General features: G+C 45.2%; 1 protein-coding gene across 2 annotated transcripts in view; it reads right to left on the reverse strand.

Annotated features, from left to right (window-relative positions):
- Window positions 1-18,528, reverse strand: part of LOC119442999 (longitudinals lacking protein, isoforms H/M/V-like) — a 45,084-nt gene that overhangs the window by 22,817 nt on the left and 3,739 nt on the right. For both annotated transcript variants that reach the window (XR_007465746.1, XM_037708107.2), the window contains exons 3-6: window positions 17,768-17,985; window positions 15,141-15,277; window positions 12,420-12,700; window positions 294-489 (exon numbers count right to left, since the gene is read on the reverse strand). Coding sequence is in view for 1 of the 2 variants with exons in the window: in XM_037708107.2 (XP_037564035.1) it covers window positions 294-489; window positions 12,420-12,700; window positions 15,141-15,277; window positions 17,768-17,985 (832 nt within the window). In the remaining variant the exon portion in view is untranslated. The remainder of the gene's footprint in view (window positions 1-293; window positions 490-12,419; window positions 12,701-15,140; window positions 15,278-17,767; window positions 17,986-18,528) is intronic.

Below are 18,528 nucleotides of genomic sequence, written 5' to 3' on the forward strand. Positions count from 1 at the left end.
ACCACCACAATTTTATAAGCACGTTGTCTTCACAGTTTTCTAGGCCAAGTTAAAAAGTGATGTGGGTGCTCACAGTGACGTAGCTAGGAGGGGGGCACACCGAGAACATGCCCTCCCCCACACTCCCCTCTCCCTCCAGAAAAAGATTCCTGGCTATGCCACTGGGCATAGCCACACAAATTGATCACACACAATTGATCCACATGCCAAGACCACACCGAAATCTGCCATAGCTCTCTGTAGCCTTAAAAGTGCTCATAAACAATCATTTTTTAATTTCATAACTGTCACACCTTGCCCAGAACTGTTGCCAGAATTGGAGCTCTCGCCTGATGCTGCCAGTGTCGCTAGCAGTGCAGAAGCATCTTCTTCCGCTTCTGGTTTCCCAGAACCAGACTCCAGCATTTTTGCTGTAGCCAGCAAGCTCAACTGAGAAGATGCTGGGAACATCTTCTCGTGGCAATTGCTGTCGACAGCACTTGAACTGGACTGCAAAACAAAGATGGCATGTGTCATGCTTCCCAGTTCTGCAAGGAAGCAACGGCTACAGTGCATTTATGAAAGTGTACTGCAATATAGAAATGCTCTCAGCAAGTGACAACAGCATCCACTAATTACATGGTAACGTTAGTTGCATTAAACAAGGACTAGGCAATGAGGAGAACACAGTACAACTTTATTATAGTAACTCCAGACATAGTAAATCACTCACTATAGCAGACATTGGCACCAATTTCAATTGGATTTTTATGATTCTTAAGGCACAAAAACCCAATATAGTAAACTGCAAAACCAGGAGAAGTTCCCTACAGCAAACATGGGCAGCCTGAGTGACCCTTTGTATCACAAAACATCCCCTCTCACAGCAGTCACCAGACTAAAATATCAGCCGTACACGTAACTTGCCAATGCACCGACAAGTTTGCAACAAATTCCTGGCTAATCTTTGCATGACATACAGTGACCATCTAAACTTAATATTAACACTATTGCAGAATCATGAAAGAACAGCAGAAAAAATAGAACAAGGATTAGAGAGCCTGTCTTGTGTGCTGTTCTTTCCTGATTTGGCAAAGTACCAACTGGCCCAATACAGCACTGTTCTGCACCACTGAAGTTTCTATTGAAGCACTGGTGTGGCACGACAGACCTGCATAAGCAGCTTCCTTACTACAATGTAATTGGTGTTTATATATTTTTGCCCAATTATGAAGGGCGAGAAAACACCTCTGTGTATGTTAAAAGCAGCTGTTTGCAGCATCAAAGGTTTGGAGTGACTCCCCTAACAGTAAAACTGCCACCTTAGTAAACATTTTGATCAGTCCAGGGTGGTTTACTATAATGGCATTCTATTGCAGTTTTATTAGTCTAAGCTCTTGGTCCCTTTTCAATGGGCCCTTCTCCAATAAATAATACACAAATACCAACATATTTTGTTTAAACAAACTGCAAAAGTAATTTATTTTAAAACATCATGCTAAAACAAATGTTCTTAGGTAAGCAGATGTTACCTATTGAGTGCGTGACTTTCATGCGAAATCCCACAATAGACAACCATTTTGTTTAATTAACATCAAATTTGTGTACTTAAGCAATCAACCAACCTACAAGCCTATACTCTCGCAAGTAATTTGAAGCACTACAGAAGGTACGGGGTGTACACAGGCAATAGCTTTGCGCAGCAGAATGTAGTTCTGACGCAACTGTCTAACTATTGGCGGGATTAGAGCTTTAGTTTTGCTTGGTACATGATACGATACAGCGATACGTGAAATGTCGTTAGGCCCTCTGCACATGCGCATCGTATATAGGGGTGGGACTGTTCAAAAACATTTTGGAGCAGTTTGGAGCAGGCCAATCTGAATTTTGGTAGAATAATGCAATACGGCAGCACAGTTCGAAACCATGAGGAGACACAGAATAAACCAACACAAATCACGTAGTAAAGTGTGCTTTGCAGCTATAGCATACTAGAATATGGAAGAGTGGGTCAAGTGCTGGCACGGCCCATGCTTTCCTGTAAAGCTGAAACATCGAGGGCACTACGATCGAACTATATATTCCATCGCCGATGCTCATTATGATAAGGAAAAATGTTCTCAAATTATGCGGTCCAATCGACGGGGTATCAATTTCTGGGTCACCATATGTCACCGCAGACCCAGAGAGCTGCAACCAACCTTGGGCTGGTATAACGTAAAACTATTCGAATATGTTTTTATTGCGATAGCATTTATACAGACACTCCAGACGCATTTCTGCCGTCGTCATCGCCGTGATGTTCCGTATAAAGTTGAGGGGCAATAACATCGTGCCTGTGCGCCATATGCTGTATGTGCGAGTGAAAGTGTGTGAGGGTGAGCCAATGATGGTGGCTCAATCTCGCGTGGGCAAGGGAGGAAAGCGGGGAGGATACGCGCCGTCCTCCATCGCGCGCAAGGCGCCGGGGGAAGGGAGGGTATTCTACTCCGCCGGCTGCTGCACATAGCGTGGCAACACAGGCTCTATCTTGAAAGAGATCTGCGATGGGGACAGAGTGAGAGTGCCGATAGCTTCATGTGCGCTGTGTTTTTGCCACTGAGTTGGCGTTGAAGCGAGAGGCAGCACGAAGGTCAATTAGCTCACTGCTGCTGCCACGCTTCCTCATTCCAGCGTTTTGACAGCGAGTTTCCGCGGTGATCGAGTGAGATGCGTTCATGTTTGCTTGTGCGCGCGTGGCATGATGCTTGTTAATTTAGTTAGTGAATGTTTACAAGTTTATACGGCCGATAAAACTAATATCCTTACTTCGTATAGCTGTCTACTAATCTGCTATTGCAATCAATGCTTTGCGTTTCGGGCGAAACCACGAAACCACGACTTTTTATTCCAAATCCGCCATTAGCCCTTCATGATAGGTCAAAATGGCTCAGGCCTCGCCCATATGGGCATAAAAACATATTGGAAGAGTTTTACATTATACCAGCCCTGGGGACAAGACGCCCACCCTGCTACAGCGTACGTCACGTGGCATGGAAGCTCTTCTCCTTGCATGGCCTGCCTATTTAAAATAAACAACTAACTACTACTACTCTGCAGTAAAATCGCGTTAATTCGGATTTCATTTCTCATTAAAAAAATATCCAAATTAACTGAATATCGAATTATCCAGGGTGAGTGAGTGAAATAACTTTATTGAGGTCCAGAGAAGACGCAGGGGACACCCCGCGCCACCCGGCTAGTCCCACGTAGGGTATCAAGAAAACAATAAACAAATGCTTACTATGTTAACGTGCTTTTATTTACTGAATGAATGAGCAAATCCTGTTTCTATTTTGCACAAAAGCAGTGCAGAAGCTTCAATTCTCGTTCTCTCGTGACTGGCTCTCGCAGCAGCGAAGGCCTCACAACTTCCTTCGCTGCGCGGCCCAGGCGCGCACCTTCATCTGACGGGCTTTTCACTACCGCGCACACATCCCAGTTATTTTTTCCCCAATGAGCTGGTCGCCAACATATCATCTGTCCATCGCGATGTAGCCGGGGCTCTACATCCTCGACAGCTTTGGAGCAAGTCAAAACAAACAAAGCTGTTTGCTGCAACAATGCCTCCTTTACTAGATGCCTGCCGCGTGGTCCGGTAAACCCGGTTCCGTGCCCTCTCCCTTTTCTCTTCTCCGCGAAAAGGCAACGAGCGCCGCTTGTGGCGCACGTCTGCAACTTAGATCACGTGCTGCGGCCTCTGAGATTACTGTAGCATCTGTTACCGTCTCGGAGTCGGCAGGCGCTATAGAAGGGCCGGCGGAAGTCGTCGACCACCGCTGCCGCCGCCGCCGGAAGTTGAAAAGGCAACGAGCGCCGCCTCACGGAATTTATGCTGAACTAAGGGAACCGCCGCCCCAATGGGAAAGCGAGCAACGCGACGGGCATCTAGTAAAGGAGGCATTGGCTGCAACCACGGCAAACAGTTATTTGATAGAGTTGCGGTTGCGGCAACTGAAACTGCAGCCGCTATCAACACAATCAAGGACAGCAACCTTGCGGTTCTGGACCCACGCAGTCGATGCATGCCCAGAGTCAAAAAGAAACTACTGTTTCCTCTAACAAATGTGGACAAAATCGTAGTCGCTATCAACTGCGATCACTGATAGTGACTATGCATTTTTGAAGGCATGTGGCCAACGTGGTGTTATGCGCATTGGTAAACGCAAGAATAAAGGCTTTAAAGGCACAAATAGGCACAAGGTGTTCCGGCGTTGCTGTCATTAACGTACAATTTTCACTGATGACTATGGCGCTGCGAACTCCACCGCTTTGTTTCGGTTGGATGCTAGCGCTGTTTTTGCTCTATTGCGTCGCACATTTGCAGCGCTCCGCAAGCTCAAGCACAGACGACACTTGCTGTGTGCTGGAAGTGCTTTCAAGAGTGTAGCACACTGTCCTTGTGCATTCTCTTTCTGTTAATATCTTTTTATAGGATAGGATAGGAATAAACTTTATTTGTCCAACGGTTATTGCTGTTCGTGCCCGGGGCTAGGCTGCCAGGGGTCCATCGCCCAAGGAAAATCTTCCGAGATCCTCAGCAATGGCCCTGGCCTGCTGGACGGCCCACTCCTGGTCTTCGGGTGTCTCACTGAGGAGGGCGGCTTGCCATCTCTCAGCGAGGCGCCCCGCTTCAGAGGGTCTTGCTGTTGTCTTCCCCTTTCCTCTTGGTCCTTCTTCCTCATGGCGTTGGCATTCCCAAAGCACATGAGCCTTATCAGCACGTTCGTGCTCGCACCATGAGCAGTCGGGCGCCGGGTGCAGCGCGGGTCACAGGCGGTGGAAAAAATTAACTAACATTTCAACTACAGTGGAATCTCGATGATACGAATCTCACGGGGTCACGAAAAATATTCGTATTAGCCGAAATTCGTATCATCGAAACACAATTAAAACTAGCTAAATTAAGGGGGGACGCGGGGATCAGATCGCGAAAATCGCGAGAAAAATGAATTTTTGAAAACCACGCGTTTGGGTATCTGCAACGCCTAATCTACGCTGCATCAAAATGGTTTGGCTGTAAACGCACCAAAGTGCCCGAAAAATGTCACAGTTTCGCCCTAAGGACGAAGCAATGAATGCGATAGCAACACAGCAATGTCATACGAAGTAAGGTGAGCGGCCTTGGTAGCAATATGAATTGTAGTAAACATGAGCTGATTAAGTAAGCAGGTGTGCTGCGGCGTAAGTAGACCGACATGAAGAGAGACTCGATGACCACGAGAAGGCGCGTGTGAAACGGTGGTGTTGATGAGAAGCGCTTACCGTGGGCAGCGCGTCCGAAGGGACACACCTGTAGTTCTGCACTGCCGATCTGGGCAGCATTGCATGTGTAGCGTGCGTTGGAAAATGTGGCCCGACTATTACTAACTGAATGAACAAGCGTGGTGTGAGCGCGCACAAAGAAACATGAATAGATCACACTGAATGACTGCAGCCAACGACTGTCAAAATGCTGGCAGCGAGCGCATACGCCGCGCAGCGGGCGAAGGTACGTGCGGTCTATCGCTTCAAGCGGAAACTGAGCGGCGAATGCACGGCGCATAAAGGTCAGAGCCGTGTGGAGATAAGAGACGGTGCGGTCGAACGAACGACGAGCGCGGTTGTTGGCAGCGTAGAAGTGCGCCCCCCCCCCCCCCCCCGCTCCCTCCGGCGCTGGCTTCCCGCTTCCTTGCTTGCAGCGTGGGAGAGATAAGAGACTGTGCGGACGAGCGACGAGCGCGGTTGTTGGCAGAGAAGTGCCCCCCCCCCCCCCTGCTCCCTCCGGCGCTGGCTTTCCGCTTCCTTGCTTGCGCGTGGGAGATTGAGTGCGTTCGCTCTCCGTGATAGCGCGCGTCCCCGCACGCTTCCGCTGGGGCATACGGCGCGCGGCGAAGATGTTATCTATACGGAACCTCACGGCGACGGTGACGGCGACGACGACGGCAGAAATCCGGTTGAAGTGTCCATATAATTGCTATCGCAATAAAAGTTTAATTCGTCAGTGCGCAGGGCGAGATAACAGCTTTAAATCGCGCAAAATCACCGCAGTTCACGGAGCCATATCTCGTATTTCCCGCCACCGAGCGCCGCCATCTTGGTATCGTTCGAAAGCTCTAAGTTTCGCCGTTCCGCTTCTCAATTCGTCCGTCGTCGCCATCTTGTAACAAACGCACAAACACAAAAGAAGTGCGGGTCTGCGATAGGTAGTCACACGGGCCCTCCGATGAAGGCGGGTCTCCGATTGGCTGCCCTACTGAAAGGCGTCTCTCCAGTGGTTGCTGCTCTGGCAGGGGCAAGATGGCAACCGCAGTTGTCTGCTTCGTAAACCACGCCGGCGTCTTCACTTGACACACAGAATTCGGATTACTGAGAGCTCCCAGGTTAGTGATGGAGCGACGATGGCGAATAAACTTTGGACGAAGCACACCTTCGGAATACGGAAGCGCTCCTACGGCAATAAAAATATGGCGATTACCGGGAGAAGTGGAGGAGCACCGGACTGAACGAGCGCAACCTTGCCCCATGGATTACGTGCCGCGCTATCTTGCACCGTGTGACTCCAGCAGCGAAACCGACAATCGCCCTGTGCCATCAGCACCGATAACGTAGCCGATGGAAGATGCGCCAACGGAGGCTCCCGCGCCTCGGCATACGGCCGCGCGAATCAGCCGAGATCGTATCTCGGTAGACATAGCTCACTGCGACTAGGCAAAATGGCGCAAACTCAAAGAACGCGGCCCGAAGCACGGCAGCCACTCCGTCCGATGGCACACGGAAAAGGAGGAAAAGCACAAAAGCAACAAAAGCGCCACCGCTTCGAACTCTTCGCGCCCAGTCGCGGCCTCCACGCTGTCCGGCGTCGCGTTCGCGCCTCTGCACCAAGGAAGAAAGCGCGTGACTGCGCGCTGTTCTCTTTCGCGGCCGTCGGTGGGGTGGCGTTTATTCGTATCAACCGACACGGGTCGAAAATCGATTTGTAACAACCGTTTTCTAACACGTTGCAAAGTAATGGGGCTCGGCCGGGACCGCAGAAAAATTCGTATCATCCGCAAATTCGTATTAGCCGTGATCGTATCATCCAGATTCCACTGTATTACGTACAACATTTGTTCACCCTGATGTTGGAAAAATTATCCATGACGCGCCCCGGGCAGCAAATCGGATAGCTCACCCTACTGACGTGATACGGTGAAATCGCATCAAATGGTCAGGGGCGGTTTAAAATTCATCCAAGTGGCGTGCTGCGATTGGTAGCGATGTGTCTTTTTAAAACCTTGTAATAAATTACACGCTTTACTCAGAGCACTTAGATGTGTCAATTAATGATCAGAAGGACCTACCCTAACGACTCGGTACTTTTGTACAATATCGTCAAAATCATTTCAGGGTCCCTTTAAGGACGATCTGTGAACTTTTCTTGAGCGCTGCTTTGCAAACAACCGGGCACCAGACAACACAATACTACAGATTTTGCAATTCGTGTTACCAAGGCATGTTCTCAGGGGCACGTTCTCATTACCCCTGAGAACATGCCTTGGTAACAGGAATTGCAAAATCTGTAGTATTGTGTTGTCTGGTGCCTGGTTGTTTGCAAAGCAGCGCTCAAGAAAAGTTCACAGATCGTCTATATAGGAAATGTACGTGTTCCCCTGTAATGCTCCTCTACAGAACTAAGAGAATAATTGGCCCAATATTTCTGTGTGCCCACCGTGCACCTGTGACACTTCGCATTTCACTCTTAACTCAGTGTTCAAAGTGAATGGAATTCGAAAACAAAATTCCCCAGCTTGTTATTGAGGAGAAGAATAAACCATGAAACTGACACTAGACTCTCTTGTCCGAGTTGCAGCGACGACTTTAGCGATAATGTTTATGACTGCCTACGATGACATTGTTACACACTACTCCCGCGCACTGAAGCATGCATCCTGCCGAGCATGGAAGAATGTGCCAGAAAGACGATGAAGACGACGATCAGAGTAGTGCTCATGTTGTTGTTCTGCCATCTTGCCTACAACTCGTCACGCCATGACACCGCTCGCTTTTCCCCCTTTTATCTCTTGTTTGGCCGCCATCCCACATTGCCCTTCGAGACTCTTTTACCGTCACCTGTGCACCCTGTTACAGACTACGCCCACAATGCAGCTTCTCGGGCTGCAACGGCTCACCAGATTGCAAGGGATCGTCTTTATGCCTCCCAGCTGTCCCAGAAAGCCCGCTACGATAGCCATCACAGTCGTTAATTACTCTCCAGGCTCTTTGGTCCTCCTCTGGGCGCCTTGTGGCCACATTGGCTTGTCGTCAAAGCTTCTTTCTCGCTACTCCGGGCCTTACAAGGTCCTACGCCAGATCACCGACGTCACGTACAAGATCGCTTCATTGGACATTCATTCATCTGCCGCGTCCGTCACTGATATCGTGCACGTCTCCTGACTGAAGCCTTATGTTGCCAGACACGATCCTACTGCTCCTTAAGCGCCGAGACGGCGCTCTCGACGGCGCTCTCGACGGCGGGAGTTCTATGTTACGCGCTATTCTCGCGCACTGAAGCACACATCCTGCCTGAGCATGGAAGAATGCGCCAGAAAGACGGTGAAGACGACGATCAGAGTAGCGCTCGTGTTGTTGTTCTGCCATCTTGCCTGCAGCTGTCTCTCTCTGTATATATTTTGTAAACATATTTCCTATCCTTTTTGGCTACTCTCATCCCCGTGGCAATATATTGGGAAAATTAGTTTATTGCTCGCATGCAAATGCATATCTTTTGTAGGAAAGAAATGAGTGCATCACTGCTTGTACTTGTATTCCTATTCTGCTTGTGAAAATGGCGAACATTTTTATTTTGGGGGCAGGCCTGAGGTCCCCTGGGTCCCCCTTTAACATGTGCCTGGTGTGTACTGAAGTCATGGTTTCACTCGTCCCTGGCAGTGCAAAGCCACACAAGTCTGAAAAGGTCAAACTCAGATTGTCATTGAAGTGGAGAGGCACACATATTAGACAGGTGCAGCTCATCCACTGTAAGTGTTTTTAAACGGTGTTATACAGAACATAAGAGTTCGATGTGTTGCTTCTTTTGAACTCTTCCACCCCCTAATTATGCATGGCGGTGGACAAAAAAATATATATATCTTGCACTTTTGTTCTTTCGAGCTAAACTGCTTACAAAAATTTCACTGCTGCATAATCCCCGACAACCAGTCTCGGACTATACAGCCTCTTGAACACCCACTGTCATGCTATTCGGACTACACAGCCTGCCCATCGTCTACAAAACTTGCACATTCCAAGAATGTATCACAAGCAAACTATATATATGCCAACCAGTATGTCACAAAATGTGTGTGCAAGAGAAAGTTTAATAACTGAAGAGAGAAAGGCTTTGTATGCTACTCCAGGTGTTATAAATGATGAGGGATGAGAGAGCAAGTGAAAACACAAAACACATACGAAGACGCACACAAAACACATACTAAATGTGCAAATTTAAGAATGCAGGCGACAGTGAGCATCATAGAATGAATGAAGTGGAAAGCGAAGCGATGGCAGTAGAAATAATAAAAATGTTGTCCATCATTGTACAACTGATGGCAGATGTCCACATACTGTAGGACATTAGGTGAATTAAATCATTAGATGAATTAAACCTTTTTAAATGTAGATAATGAATCTTTCACAGAAAATCCACAAAATGATATTTTTCGTTCACTTGTTCAAGCCTCCCAAACACTCCCACCTGCCTTCGCTGCTGCAGTGCTGCATCGGAATGTGCAAATATTCAGACCCTTTGCATAACAAATCAAATATTGTCCTATTCAATTCAGTCCTCGAATCAAATAATCGCCATTAGAAAATCCGGGTATTTTTCTAATAGATTTTGAATACTTCATGTGGTCAACTGTACACAATCAGAAATTAAATTTAAGCAAATTGCAATAACTTCCATCACATCCACAGCGGACCATAATGTACTACATACAGCATGCTGCATCATTCAGACCTCCAGCCTTTTTCATGTAAACATGATCCCTCAAAAATAAATTTTTGTTGGCATGAAATTCGGCGCTGGGTGTTGTCTGCTACTATTTATAGATGCAACACTTGTGTCCTCTCATTAGATTAAATCTGAATATTATTTATTGCTACTTACTTGATACAATAGTGCCACCATCTGCCACAACCATTCGAACTAGATAAAAAATTATTTTTTGTTCTTTTTTTCCCCCTCTCTCTTTTTTCCCCCCGTCCTGCCATTCCCGCAGACACATGTATGTGGTTTGGTCGTGAAAGTATACACAAATATTAATTGGCTCAAAAGATCCCCTTAACTCTTTCCCTACTATGGGGAAAATAGGTGTTTTTTGTAGATTACGCCCAGATTTTTTTTTTAATGGAGGAACTACTGCACTCAATATTTTATGTAATACATAAACAAAAAGCAGAATGAATGCACTTTTCATGCATAAAAGCTTTGTTAACAAGATGTGTGTCATAAAGAAGATATTAATTGCAAAAATCAATATTGTGGGATAAAATTGAAAAACGTTTGTAAAGACACGCTTGTATCTACCAAGAAAAAAAATGTAATGAAAAGTATGAGATATAGGAAATGTATTGCCGTCTAATAGGCACTATCTCCGAAAAAATCAAAAATTTTAATTGAACAGGCATTCCGCTACAAAAAAATTTGCGAAGCTTGCACTGGAGGCACAATGCTAAAGAGACAGCAGAGCTGATGAGCACCTAGCTAGTCTTGGCTATTGGGCTAGGCTAAGCACTACCAAGTCATCCCCAGCATTTTCTGGAATTTATTGATTATTAATCAATTATAAATTAGCTATTGATTGGCTATCACAAGGTATTGGCCATGTATTTGGGCTAGGCTAAGCACTACCAAGTCATCCCCAGTATTTCCCGGAATTTATTATTTGTCGATTACCAATTATCTATTGATTGGCTATCGAGTGGCTATTGCAAGGTATTGGTCACGTATTTGGGCTCGGCTAAGCACTACCAAGTCTTCCCCAGCATTTTCCAGAATTTATTGATTACTGATCAGCTATCAATTGCCTATCGATGACTGACTAAGCTTAAGTAGTCCTAAACCATGCTTAGCTACACTTAGCCAGGCTCAGCTTCACTAGTTCACAGGAGTATGTGCCATTGCGCTTGGACCTTTTCTGCACTGCCGCCAGGATCGGCCCACTTTTTCTGTTGACGACAGACAGATTGCGCTCGGCGTAAACAGCTCCGGCGTTAAAATTTAATTGCAAGCACTACAGTTAGGCGTGCCGGGCTCCGGCTGCCGATGTTCCGGGCTGGTTTACGTCATCGTCGCTCTCAGAGTCAAAGTCCGACGAAAAAGCAGCATCCTCAGACTCGCTGCTGCTGAATTCATCGATAAAATCAGCCGCAGACACAGCAGAATCACAACATCTGCGATCTTTCAAAGCACAAGCCGCTCTCGGAGGCAGTCATTTTTGCTTTCTACTCTGACGATCGTGAAACTTCGGAGTGCATTAAAGAAATCATCGCCTCGCGGGAATAACTCGAACAGCTTAAAAAACTAAAATATAGTTCTCCTTCACGTGCGATAGCACAGTGTGTCCATCAGCGGCGCGGAAGGTCTAAAAACGGGGTTTCAAACCATCGATGGCGGGCTAACGATGCCCAGTGTGTGCGGTATGGAAAGAGTTAACTTTTTAATGCATGACCACATGTGCTCCGAAGAGCCCCGAGTTTGCAAACAATCTGTTTAGTTGTTCCTAATGCTCCCTTTGTGCTTTTTATTAAAGAATGCTTTACAATGTGCAGTGTAATGCAAGAAGCTTTCTAATGTTGTGAATACAAGCATGTGAAAATAGTATGATATTAATGGTAAGAAGGCTGTACATTACTGCAAACTATTTGAAAAGTATTCAACAGTTTATTCGATTTTCTTTTGACGCTATTCGAATCATAGTCGAGTGGGCCTAAATAACTACTATTCGCACACAACTAGTGCTGCGGATGACTTGCTTGTTGTAGCCTTCGCATTCTGCATGACTTGCCATGATGCATTCTGCTCATCACCAGTCTCTGCCTATACCCCTGTTTGACCATTAGAAGTTACTCTCCCACCACTTCAACTATTTATATTATGGGCGAGAAAAAGGCTAGAGTAGAGTGGCTTTTGGCTAGCTAACATCTTGAAACTTCCTGGTCAAAGCTCACACCAGTTGTCACCAATATTTTCATATGCACCTACCTAAATATGCTGGGAGCAGATGCAGAGCAAAATAGGTAGCTTTAGAAAATCACTGCAGATTTCCCTTAACAGAAATGTGATGAACATAAGGGGAACAAAACAAAGGTGCCCAAACTGTTCAGCTTCTCAGAGTTTGTTTTAGAAGGTGTCTACTCTGCCGTTAGTTGCCACCTACCTCATCACCCTTTGCCAGTGCTTGTTCTAGAAGCCGTGACGTCTCAAAGTCTTTTTCTTCTTCTGTAGCTTCGTGACATGCATGCAGCCTATGCCTCTGCTCACAGTTTCCACTCAGTTCTTTGGTGGACAACAAGGTTTCTAACACTGAGCAGGAGCTGCCACTCTTGCTTGACCTAGTAGTTCTCTGCAGTGCGACTGCCTCGGAGTTGCGCTTAGGTGAAATTTCTCCGTCACTTGAGTTTTCTTCTTCTGCCTCATCATTGCTAGAAACCCGACTTTCTGGAAAGACAAACAAAATTGAGTTTGCTGCCAGCAGGCTAACATTCAAGAAAACATGGCTGCAGCAACTACAGCAACTCAAAACTGTACAGAAGCTTACAGGAATGTGACATAAGTGCCATCAAACAAAGCTGTTCTTTTCAAAACCTGTTTTTTAATACTTGTGCAATGAAGCTGTATGCCATAAATTATCAGTGCATTCGAAGTTCAGGACAACTTTGCAGCTATTTCACATGAATTTACCTACAAGACTTGAAAGGTTAAACTATCAGAATCTTTATTGAAAGGCCTATGCTAGCTGTGCAAATGCTGCTTGCACATGTGATTTATGCACTTTGGTGGACAGAAGTTTCCCAAACAAGTAAAGTCAATGAACACATAATTACGTAACTAAAAAAAATTGAAATAAATGAAATTCTGGAGTTCTATGATCCAGAATCACTATCTGATTACAAGGCACAGCATAGAAGGGGCCTCCAGAAATTTTCACCCCATGGGAATCTTCAACTTGCACCCAATGCACAATACACAATTGTTCTTGTATTTCACCCCCATCTAAATGGGCCACCATGGCCAGGATTCAATCCCACGACCTTGTGCTTAGCAGCGCAATGCCATAGTCACTAAGCCACCATGATGAGTATAATTACGTAATGCAAAATTATGTAACTATATAATTATTGCAATTATGGTATATGTTTATATTTAAAGCTTGAAGACATTGTATTTGAAGACAACTCAATTTTGTTTGATACCTTAAGAGTGCTTCTGTATTCAAATATTCATTATCAAATTGGACACTGGGTATGCCAATTTCACATTCAGCGGCGGGAATATTGACACAAAATGATGCAGCTGACTGCGCAGAAATGAAGGAGCCAACCTTGATTTCGCCGGCCAAAAGCAGTAGCGCAGTTGTTATGAGCTCCACCTGGATAGTAGATGGGTGTGCTATGCAGGATAATAAGCATGCACTTTGGCAGTTCCTTTTCAGTTGCCACATGGTGTGTGATTTTTCCAAGTAAATTCAGTTGAAAACCAGTGTTCCCTTTTAAATGCGTAAGCATTTCTATGCCTACCCAACGAGAAGCTCATTCGGCCGTCACGCAAGACGAATGCAATGGCTCATACCCCGTAAGCAATGGCTCATACCCCCGTAAGGCTGAGGCTACAAGCACTCAGCAAAGTGAAGCAAATAGTGCATACATTCATTGAAATCACCCATACAATATACAGAACAGCATATGTTTCAATAACAAGCTCATAACAAGCATCCGAACAATCAATAAAGCAGTAAAGTAGTGGTTTTACAACAGCTTGGACATCCACTTTTGCAGGTTGATAACGACCGATAATCGTTGATAAGGGTCGGATGTAGTCTGATAAGGTTGATAAGGACCAACAAAGCTTGATGAGTGTTTATGCTGGTTGGATCAAGTTTGATAATATTGATAACGACACCGCACTGCATGGAGATGAGCAAGTGGCACAATACTTACGCATACTTAGAAAACTCCAGTGGAACTTCTGCGTGAATTTTTTACTGTTCCCTTCTTTCTTAAAACTGCTCAAAGTATTCAACAATGCTTGAAAACCTTTGACATTCTGCCAGCCATGTATTCAATGCCCTGATCAGCTTCGCCCCTTGGTAACTGAAGTAAACACATTAAGCACTGTTTGCTGTCATGCCCAAACGCAACAAAGCTTCGTATTCTGTTTCAACTATGGCAACACACACAGATGTGAGGGGAAATCAATAATACAGAAGGGGGCAACAGTTAAACAACATATTCTAGAAAGAAGGAGCAATGCCATAGGTGCACAAAGGAAGAAAAAGGTTAGAGCCCTTGCAGTGCAGCCCCCTAATTATAAAAAAATATAGGCACAACAACACAGATTACTGAAATAGTCAACTATTTGACTATTTTTTGATAAATAGTCAACTATAACATTGCAGAAGACAACACAGTGACAAGGGAAACTAGACTTTTTTTCTTTTGTATACTTTACTGATGTGTTGTCTTTGCATATGTAACTTCAATGTCTAAAAATAGGAATGTTGTTTTGTGCCTGCTGTGGGCACTGCGCTCTAAACAACGCCTGACTGTGTGTGCTTTGAATATTGATAACTATACAACCATGGCACAAGAGCAACACCGACAACAGTGCAGGTCTGCTGAAATCCCTATATACAAAAGTAACAATTCCTTGTCACAAGACGTGTCAGAGCAAAAGTTAATAGAAATCAACAAACGTTTACCTACCTCGTAGCTTTTTCAAATAGTAAGTTAACGTTATATGCAATAATTTATTCAAAGCATCCTTTCTAAGAGATGCAAATGTATGCAAGACAAAAGCCAGTTACTGTTAATTACTGCAGAAGCAAACCGCTTAAGCAAACTTTACTCCTGCTATAATAAGCATAGTAATGAACTGTTACCTTGCTCTCGAGGTGCGACATGTCGAGGTCTGACTCTTTTTCTCTTGCTGCTTGGTGGCGATTTTAGGGCTCTTTTTGACGGTGACGCAACGCTTGCAGAGTCTACATTACTTGCTCGCACCTCTGAGGAAGTCAAACTATAAGAAGCAAAAAGACACAATAAAATATTTCCTCTCCAAAGTTATCAACACTCAAGGCATCAGTGCAAGGCACCACTTTTTGGTCTTATGTCAATTCTACATGAGGTCAAACTCCTGTATGTCCAAGATTATGCACTGCCTTTATAGCAACAGCCCGATAGGCCTGCTAATACCCCTGCTAAATCTCTTGCTACAATTTTTGCCCCAGACATTCCTTCAGGTATGTGGTGATTAAACATTCAGTGCACATCTTTTTTAAACAGTTCAGGCAGATTAGAAGGCATTTATGCAAATCACAACAAGGCTATGAAACAAGAATGCAACTGTATACTTCTTAAAGGAGTGGGGCGATGGACAGAAAATTTTTATCTCATTTTTATTGTTTTATTGCATAGCTGTGAAGCTAGAAAAGCCTCAATTACCAATTACCGTATTTCCGTGCATATAACCCGCCCTTGCATATAATCCGCACCCCTATCCTTGAACTCCACGAAAAATAAAAAAATAACCTCGCGTATAACCCGCACGCTTGTCCCAAAAAATGAGGACTAGAAAGTTACAACTACGCGCAACCATCATTTCGTTTTCAAAACAAATTTATTTCAAAACGACCGCTGCAACGTTGTCAGCACTGTCATCCGATTCACTGCTGCCATCCGAGGCTTCATCGCCGCTCTCGAAGACGTAATCATCTTCGGAACCATCACGCAGCAGCTCTGTTGCCAATTCATTCAGCAGCGGCTATGATCTTCAGTTTCTCTTTCATTGTGAAAGACTGCCGCCGAGACACATTCATGATGCCTAAGGCTGGCCAATTGTGCAAACTGGGCGTACAAGGAACGGCACCTGACTCGTGCGAAAAGCGTGCGAAAAGCACAGAACACCCATACCAAAAAGCATTTATCTTCCTCCATGCCGAAAAGCGTCTAACCAGACTATGAATGTGGATCAGGCCATAACCTGTGTTGGCCTCTTATTGGCTTAACACACGTGGATGTCGATAGGCATGCGGACAATGCGGACTCTGCATGGCAGGCCGCACGTTACCATGAAGCCGACCCCCACCCCCTCCCTTCGCGAATATTCACAGATAACCCGCACCCCCAACTTTTAAGCACTTTTTTTCAATTTTTTGTGCGGGTTATATGTGGGAAAATACGGTAATATGTTTGCCAAGTGCAGTGCAGGTTCGGACGTGATTTCAGAATATCCATGTCACTGATGTGGCAGTCTCATGGTACCAGACATCTCTGATGCAAACATACACTATGACCAAGCTTCAAATAAAAGAAGAAAAAAAGCAATTGATGGACAAGAGGAGAGAGTGGGTTCCCTTCCATTCCCAAGAGAAGCATGCAATATGGCAGCTTATGGAGAGATGGTCATTGCATGGCCTGTAACCCGTGCACCGGGCTGACTGGCGCACTCTTGAGTTGTTTGTGGTACCACGTGACCACCACCTCCGCTTCTAATGACTTGAATAGTCTCATTTTTCATATCCGTAGCCATGCTGCAGTTGGCCCGCATTTTGAACGAATCGCATAAAGGTGCTGTAATCAATTACTTATGGTGTTCTCGGGGAACTGAGGTTTTGTACCTCAATTATGGAGTCGACAGCTACCCAAGAAAGCAAAAAGTGAGACACAGAATTTTCGTTTCAGTATTCCTTTAAAGGGGCCATAACACCAAATTATTGAGCTTAAATTATGCAACGCATGTTATACTGTATGTGTCCCACTGCCAGCTGACAAAATATGAGCACATTTGATACGGCAAAAATTTGTATTTGAATTTTTGTTAATATCCCAGTTAAATTGTACAGCAGCCTGGCAACACTAATGAGTAAAAAATGAAATCACACCCCTGCGACAGCTCCGCCAAAGTAATGAAACCAACACTCAAAGGCCATGCATTTGTGTACTGCAAGAGCTGGAAGCGACTACAGGAGCCAGAAATTTGTAATGGGCCACAATTTTGTAGCAATGCCTTCTGCTCAATACTATGCCACTCTTATCATTCACCGTTCCTGGCTGGCTGATCCCATTGATAATGTGGGTGGAGCGTCGCTCTGACCAGTGACGAAAGGCGAACAGGAATAGCATCCGAAAAGGCATCACTTCAAAAACACAGTCATGGGCCAGTATTTTGTAGCAATGCCTTTCCGGTAATAATGCCTTTTCACGCTTAGTCAGTGGTCGGAGCGACGGTCCGCTCGTGTTATCAACGGGATCCGCCAGCCATGAGCAGTGGATGATAAGACTAGAGTAGAATAAGTCATAATGCCTCGCTACAAGATCGCGGCCATGGTTGCCATGCATGGTTTCACTTTCACATGTGCACCTGGGCGAACAGCCAGAGATAGTTTCTGCAAGCAATCTTTCATTTGTGTCATTTTTATTATACAGGTAAAAGAATTGTGAGCCCAATGCACCATCTAAAAACCTAAGAGCTGATGCGCTTCACAAACGCCACAGTGGGCCAACAAACCTGGGCAACTGTTCAGCCAGTTCAGGAGTGTCACTGGTCAGGTCAGTAAGGCCTTTCACTTGAAGTGCCTCTGCAGCTCTCAGCAGTGAGGAAAGCTGCTCACGTGAGACATTCACTTCACCGTGGTACATGAAATCTACAATGGCTCTCAGTTCAGAGAATTTGAAATCTTTGAGGATGACAATTGGGTGCTGGCAGCTGTTCTCTGCAAATAAGGTCTGCAAGATACAAAACATTAGGTAATCTGCCATCAATTGAGGGTTTAAGGCTACTGGCTTTCAAGACAAAAAAAAGAAAAAAGGAATGGAGGATAAGGGGAGGTTTGGTGTTTAGGAACACAAATGACAGAAAAAAGGGGTCCAAAAAAGAGAGAAATTGAGCTTCGCTCTAGTCTAGGAGTAAAGACAGTAATTAGAAAACCCATCATAGTTGCTCAACGATTATGGTATTACGCTGCTGAGCACAAGGTCACTGGTTCAATCCTGAGCACCACGGTAGCATTTCAATGGGAGTGGAACACAAAGACGCTCGTGTACCATGCATTGGGTGGACATTGATAATCTGAGGTGGCCACAATTAATCTGGAGTTGTATGGCATGCCTCATACCTAGATTGCGGTTTTGACAATGACAATGTGTTTATTTGACAATATGTTAATATATGATTGTCATGGTGCTGAGGAGAAAGATGACATGAGTCACCCGACTAGGCAGACTGTTTTGGCATGTAAAACCCCAGAATTTACTTTTAATTGTTTGGAA

This window comes from Dermacentor silvarum, chromosome 2, assembly GCF_013339745.2.
Source record: "Dermacentor silvarum isolate Dsil-2018 chromosome 2, BIME_Dsil_1.4, whole genome shotgun sequence".
Classification (NCBI taxonomy): Eukaryota; Metazoa; Arthropoda; class Arachnida; order Ixodida; family Ixodidae; genus Dermacentor; species Dermacentor silvarum.